Consider the following 7,243-nt stretch of genomic DNA (forward strand, 5'->3'; position numbering starts at 1 on the left):
CATGCCAGCCCTGACACTGCCCGGCGGGGCCGGGGAGCCGGGATCGGGATCGGGATCGGGATCGGGGCTGCGGGCAGGTGAGTGCGGGGTGCGGGGAGCAGCCGGGGCTGTGCCGGGATCCCGGCGGGGATCGATCGCTGCCGGAGCACCCACGGGCACCTATTGCTCAATGTCCTGGCAGTCTGCTTGGGTTGTTTCCTTTCGCGTTTTTGTAAATGTATTTATTTTCAAAGTTCACGCGGAGTTGTAAAGAGGCGTTTCTGACAGCGCTGTGGCTGGGCAGGAGGGCTGTGAGACGAACATAAACTTACTCAAGCTGCAGAGGGAAACTTCCACACTCATCGAGAAAATAATTATTAATTCTAGTAAATTGCATTTCCACTTGGCTTCACTTTTTCTATGGCAGGGTCTAATAGTGAGTTGTATTCCTATGGAAGTTTTAATTAAACAGAGGGAAAGGCTGCTGAAATAGCTACTTTTCCCCTGAAACACAAATGTGCTGGGCTATGTTTCATTGTGTTATAAATGTTTCAGATGCATCACAGCCTGATAGGTCATTTTTTACAAAACCTGAAGTGTTTCTGTACTGGGAGGTAGCCTGGAATGTCAGGTTTTGGCAAGGCCAGCGGGAATGTTGTGTGTCCTGGGGGTTTCTGGTGTGGTGGCTGCACCCTTGGAGGCTTTGGAAAAGCTCCAGTGGGGGAAGGAGGGAGTTGCTCTGAGGGCCTGGGTGCCTTGGTTGGATCCCTGGTGTCCAGGGCTGACACAGAACCCTGTCCCTGCCTGCCCAGCTGGGTGGCAGCACCCCCAGTATCTCTGTGTGGGCTGCAGCTCTGTGAGCAGCTGATGTAAATTCCAGCCTGCTGCTGCACCTGTGTGGCCCTGCATGGTCAGGGGGGCATCCCTGGGGACACCATGTGGGTCCCCATGTACATCCAGGCACCCTGGCACTGCTGGAGAAGGGGGCAGGAGGTGGTGCTGGGCTGAGAAGATGCTCATCCCCAGGGGGATCAGCAGGACTGATGCTGCTGCGAAAGGAGAGCGAATCCAGATGAAATTCTGATCCCACGAGTGCAACTGCCAAGCCCCAACTGACTTTGATCTCTTCTCCCAGCTGGCACTTTGCAGGAAATATGTGGGTTTCTAGCACGAGGATGTGCTGGGGGTGGCTTCCTCCTGTAGCTGCTGTTGTTCTGTACATGCTGTACTTCTGCTCCAGAATGTCACGCTGGATGTCTCACACAGTGTCTTCACAAGAGAAAGGTCTTGGTTTTTCCAAGCTGCTGCCATTCCCTGGGGATGTTCTGACTAGGGAAGTAGACCGTAGTTGTCTGTACAATTACTTTGTAAAGAGATTTTTGCGTTTAATCAGAGAGAAAATTACTTTAGCTGCCCTGCCAAGATCTCTGGGAACTTGTAGCAGTGAAATTAAATGTGCTATTGATGGAGGCAGATGTTGTCACTGGCAAAATCCTCAATTTGCAACACATTGTCTGTAAGAGTGTGAAATTACTGAGGGGGCATCCTATACTTATGTGCTTCTTTTAATTGATGTTATGAATGTAGTTACTGCTCAGTCCATGCCATAGCTGAGGATACACAGGAATTGTAATTTGCTGAAATGGTATCACCTTGGGGTGAGCGGTTTGGGGATTTAGTGACCATGTTCTGCTTCTCTCTCCCAATTCTCCCAGCTCTTTCAATGGAAACAGCTGGAAAATCTGTATTTCCGTGAGAAGAAGTTTGCTGTGGAGGTGCACGATCCCCGCAGGTGAGGCTGAGGAGGTTCTGCCATCGGGGTTAATCTTTGCCCACAGTGGGAGCTCATCCCCACTGTTGGTGGATGGGGTGGGAGGTGCCCCAGAGCTAACCTCTGGGTTTATTCTGGGCTTTGAGACTGATCCAGTGTTTGGTGGGACAGACTGGGGCTGTCACAGCTCTGGGTGTCCTCTCAGATTCCCTGTGTGTCCATTCAGGGAGTTCTTGGAGTGGGGGAGAACTATTTGTCATGGCCAAATCTGCAGCAGCACTGGGTGATGGGATGAAGGAAATCTGAGTTTTTGCATCCCTAAAATAAGGGCTGAGCCTCACCTGGTTAAGAGAGAGGCATTGTGGACTTTAAATCTCAAAGACCTGTCTTGAAATTGCATTTCTTTTCACCTCCTCAGAATTTCAGTGTCAAGAAGGACCTTTGGTCAGAGTGGGCTGGTGGTGCAGACCTGGTATGCAAACACTTCCCTGATCAAGTCCATCTGGGTGATGGCAATCAGTCAGCACCAGTTTTACTTGGACAGGAAGCAAAGCAAAGTAAGTTATGAGGCATTTTACTGCAAGCATGGGTTTCAACACCTTCCAGCATGTGTTTTTCCACGGATGAACGACTCTCCAGAGAAAAACTACAAATTGTTTTTGTCAGCTTTTTGAGCAGTCTCTTAGTGGTGGTATTGGTATAAGATGCATTTTAGCCTGCCTGCAGTTAAGGCCTATGGAAGTGTAATCATGGAAGAGGGAATTCCCATGTCTGGGTGTCTAATCTGCCTTTTCTTTTGTCTCCTTTCCTCTGTTTGTTTTGAAAGCTGCAGAGATTTTGAGCTGGGAGATGGTTCAGGTTTTGGGGGAGAGGGGAAGGGAATGTCAAACAGCCCTTGAATGCCACAAGCACCTGTGTGATGCTGTTGCTTCAGCCCTTAATTTTGTGGGAGATGATGTGTGAAATGTCATCTTCTGTGATGTGTTCTGAAGTTAATTAGAGGTAACTCAGTGAGGCTGTTGGGTTTTTTTTTAACTCCTTCAGGCAAAAATTCCGTCAGCCAGAAGTTTGGATGATATCGCCATGGATCTGACAGAGATGGGAACTCCAAAAGTGTCCAAGCTGGTGACTTTGGAGGCCAAGAACCAGCTTATTATGGCCAGCAATGGCAGTTTGATCTCATCAGGTAATACTGCCCATAAATGTGAAGTAGCCAGGTTTAATGGGGCTTGTTTGTTAAAAGGGAAATGAGACTACCAGACAATTAAAATGGCCTTTACGTGGAAATCCTCTGATAACAGAGTGTGTTTTCCAGGCTCTCAGGATTCAGAGGTCAGTGAAGAACAAAAGAAGGAGAAAATTATGGAACTAAAGAAGAAAGAGAAACTCCTTCAGGAAAAACTGCTTCAGAAAGTTGAGGAGCTGAAGAAAATCTGCCTGCGAGAGGCGGTGAGAACTGCACCTCACCCTGGGCTCGGGCAGGTGGGAGCCCTTTCCTCCCAACTGGGCCTTACCTGGAGCCCTCTGTGTTGTTCCCCAGGAGCTGACAGGCAAGATGCCCAAGGAGTATCCCCTGGGTGCTGGGGAGGAGCCTCCCCAGGTGAGGAGGCGCGTTGGCACGGCGTTCAAGCTGGATGACAACCTGCTCCCCAGCGAGGAGGTGAGCACGGCTGCTTGTTTGCACACAGGGCTGGGCTGCCCAGACCAGTGGCCAAAGCCACTTGTGGATAATCCACCTCTTCCCTGGAGGTTTTAAGAGGAGGCAGCTGGGGCAGTTGTTTGTCTGGAGTGGGAAATTTTGGTGGGTTCTGCCCTTCTTTCAGCCATGCTTTGAACTGACCAGGAAATTGGCTGTTGCTAAAGGCCTTAAGTTCACCCAGCCTGAATCCCTGCATGAATTTTAATGGATATTTTGCTGCTAATTAGAGAAGATCAGGTGCATAATGCCATTTGGCAGCTCGTGGCTTTTCTGGAGCATTGACTTGTGTCATGTTGGGATGGTGTTTGAACCCAGAACATGGCAGGGGTGTGCTCTATCCCCCTTGCCAAATCTGTGAGCATAGTTTTGTGACAGGTGACAGGAGGAGGAGTTTTACCTGTGGCTTAATGAAGGTTCCACCTGAGTAAAACCTCCCTGCATTGCTCAAGAAGCTAAAATGAACTTTGCTGGCAGGGACTGGCTCGAGTGATAGGGTAATTCAGATGTTTGCAGTTTCTGGATACACTCCATTCCTCCTCATTCCTTGTGAGATTTGTTAACAAGCTGTATCATCCAAGTAAGTAGTGTTGGGCACTTGGCACCTGTCTTTCAGCAGAAACTCACTGCCCTGCCTCTCAGGGCTGGTGTTCTCCTTGTCTGCAGCAAAGTGATTTTGTGGACTGCTTAAATGCTATTAAACCAAAATCCTGCTGACCAGATTTAATAATGTGTTGCTTAGCACTTCAGCAGTGCCTTTCATCTGAGCTTCTCAAAGTAGTTTACAAACAATTAATTAAAGCCTGAAACTCCCTCTTACGTAGGTATGGTGATACCAATTTCCATTTTTATATTCTCTGAAGTAGGGAGAGATTTTGAATGATGTTTTCCAGGTTGGACTCATAGCAGGAGGTTTAGCAGCCTAAACCTGAATTTAAGAGTATGTGTTGTGTCACATGGGCTTCAGAACTTTGGACCTTGTCCAAGAGATCTCAAAATTGTACTCCAGTCAGAAATAAGATATCAGACTTTCACATGCTGAGATTGTCTTGTGTATAAACTTTGGTATTTCTGCATTTTGTGCTCAAAATTTCACTTAATCACCACAAAAATAGATATTTTTATTAATGACTTTCATTGATAATTTCTCTCTGGAGTAGAAGCACATAACTTCTCTCATGAATTTGCAGGATCCTACTTTGCAGGACCTGGAGAGCAATTTTATCATACACCAAAAGCTGGTGGAAGCTGCAAAGAAACTTGCCAGTGAGCCAGACCTCTGCAAAAACGTGAAGAAGAAAAGAAAGCAAGAGTATGCTGATGCTGTAAAAAAGCTGCAAGAGATAGAAAACTCCATAAATGAATATAGAATCAAATGTGGCAAAAAACCAACCCAGAAATCAACTCTGGCTCTACCAGGTGAGAGAATTCCCCATGTTCTGATGCAAACAGGAGGGAAAAGGAGCAATTTGGCTTACTTAGAAACTTTGTGTACATCTCTTCTGTATGGTTTTTATTTTCTCCAAGGCAGTTAAATAAGGAAAAGATGAAACTGCTGCATCTGATACACTCAGTGCACTGGTGTAGGCTGGGGGCAGAGTAGCCAGTTTTAGGAGCAAGCACAAGCATGTTCCAGCACCAGGTATGGGCTGAAGGTGCTGTGCACAGAAAGGCTGGCAGCAACACCTTGGGTGAAGCTTTTCTGATGCCTGAGTTCCTGGTGTGATGAGTGCAGTTGTACATCTGAGCTGCCACATGGAACATGTCCCCCACCCCTCCTGTGGTGCTGCAGTTCCAGCAGAAGCAGAGCAGGCAGGGTGTTCTGCAGGGTGGAGGACATTGCTTCTTGATTTAAAATTCCTCATTTCCCAGAAGTCATAAGTGAACTTCAAGAGCTTATGAATGCAATTAGTAGCAAACAGATTTTTTTTTACTAAATCCATTTGCCACTGATGAGCACAGTGAAAGCAGATACTCCTGGCCCCTCCATTCTTGGTGTGTTTCTCCTAAGGGAAGTGAGATTCTTGCTGCTTTGTAGGATAATGTATGAAAACCTGTTGGAATCCAAGCCAGTTGAAGGAGTTTTGGATCCTTACCCCTGACACACCACGGCATCACTGGGCTATCCATCATCACAAATGATTATTCTGAAAGGCTGATGATCAGCATTTAATGTGGCCCAGCTTGTTCCTGATTGACAGAGGGGAGGGAGACATCTGTTTCCAGTCTCTTGCTCACCAGTGTGGATACTGATTGTGGAAGGTCCTGTATTACCTGGGGCACCTGGTGTGTGGTAATGACCAGGAAGGCTGGTGAGCAGAGAGATCCATCCATTGTTGTTGTTGTTGGGTGCCATTGTTGTTGTTGGCAGTGTTTTCCTCTCTTGTCCAAGCCAGCAATAAGCAGCTGCATTCCCTTCCAGTGCCAGGCTCTCAGCCTGCAGTGTGTATTTGTTTACCTGAAGCAGAGCTGTGCCCTGCTTCAGTAATTGATTTTGTGTGTAACCTTGTCGCCATCAGCAGCAGTGCTCTGGAGCTCCAGGTCTGGGTTTCAGGAGGCTGGGCAGTGATGAGTCACTCGAGTCTGTGAGTTCAGGGAATTACTTGTTGGAAGTAATCTGTTAAATAGTCCCACTGATTGATTGAACCAAGCCATAGCTGTTTCCATCCCAGCCCCAGGGATAGGAGGTAAAGGACATACTGGACTGCATTCTGTGTTCCACTTTCTCTTCCCTTTCCTCCCTCTCTAGCCCAGAGTTTCTTCCTCCTTTGCAGGGAGCTGCACAGACCTGGGCTTTCAGTTCAGATATGTCACCATATCTGAATATGTCAGCATTGCACACCCACCCCCCCCTGCATCCAGCACTGTAGCTTTAGGCTGGCTTTTTTCTTTTCCTCGGCAGGCTTTGTTCCTCCCCACTCTGGGCCCAGTTCCGTGTTTTACCACCCTGTGGTCAAATCCACATTAATCAGCTCCCCTGGAGCTGTTTCCCAGTGTCAGGTTGCAAGCAGAGCTGCAGCCCATCCTCGGTGGTCTGACAAGTCCCCCCAGGGCAGGGGCCAGTCCTGATTTTTGCTGTTTTTGAACAGCTGCTCTCTTTAGTGCATTCTTGTAACCAGAGCTTTCCTGGCAGCAAACTGTGACAGCAGGAGCAGTGCACATTGCCCGTGCTCGTGGTGGCTGGGGGCACAAGCAGGTGTCATGCACAAAGTGGATGCCACTCTCTTTTTTTATTGCTTCCTTTCTCTCATTCTTGAAGGTTCATGGAGGTTTGGTACCCCACCAGTAACATCTTGCCAGAACCAGCCTAGGGATTGAGCTGTCCGTGGGTTAATTATCTCTAGTTCAGGCTCATTTCTCTGCTGCTGGTGGTCTGCCTCAAACCTGAGTGAAGACAGGCTGTTTCTCATTGTGTAGCATCAAGGTGAGACAGTGAAGTGCTGTGAATAAACAACAAAATGTGAAAGAAACAAAAAATGAGTGCGCCCATGGGAGCAGTTCCTGTTTTCTGTGTTGATGGAATTTGCAATACCTTGATAGAAATCAGTGGAATTACTCTGGATTGATCTTACTTAATTGAAACAGGATCTGTGTGCTGATGAAACATTCAAAAGTGAGTGCCAAATTTTAAAAGGCTTTTTGTACCTACCTGGTGGGGTTTCAGGTGTACCTAGAGGAGATTAGCTGCTAACAGCCAAGATCTACATGTCTGTGTAGGCTCCTGACTCCTACTGAAGCACCAAAACACCTTGTGAGATCTCTTGGAAGTGGGGTGGAAAACACCTTTGTAAATCCTG

At 47.6% G+C, this 7,243-nt stretch overlaps 1 protein-coding gene across 2 annotated transcripts in view; it reads left to right on the forward strand.

Moving 5' to 3' along the window:
* FRMD4B (FERM domain containing 4B) overlaps nucleotides 1–7,243 on the forward strand; it is a 124,876-nt gene that overhangs the window by 108,405 nt on the left and 9,228 nt on the right. For both annotated transcript variants that reach the window (XM_031056339.1, XM_005420176.2), the window contains exons 12-17: nucleotides 1,695–1,771; nucleotides 2,169–2,307; nucleotides 2,795–2,936; nucleotides 3,066–3,199; nucleotides 3,291–3,410; nucleotides 4,637–4,865. In XM_031056339.1, the coding sequence (XP_030912199.1) occupies nucleotides 1,695–1,771; nucleotides 2,169–2,307; nucleotides 2,795–2,936; nucleotides 3,066–3,199; nucleotides 3,291–3,410; nucleotides 4,637–4,865 (841 nt within the window). The remainder of the gene's footprint in view (nucleotides 1–1,694; nucleotides 1,772–2,168; nucleotides 2,308–2,794; nucleotides 2,937–3,065; nucleotides 3,200–3,290; nucleotides 3,411–4,636; nucleotides 4,866–7,243) is intronic.

The sequence above is a fragment of the Geospiza fortis genome, unplaced genomic scaffold (genome assembly GCF_000277835.1).
Source record: "Geospiza fortis unplaced genomic scaffold, GeoFor_1.0 scaffold70, whole genome shotgun sequence".
NCBI classification, from domain to species: Eukaryota; Metazoa; Chordata; class Aves; order Passeriformes; family Thraupidae; genus Geospiza; species Geospiza fortis.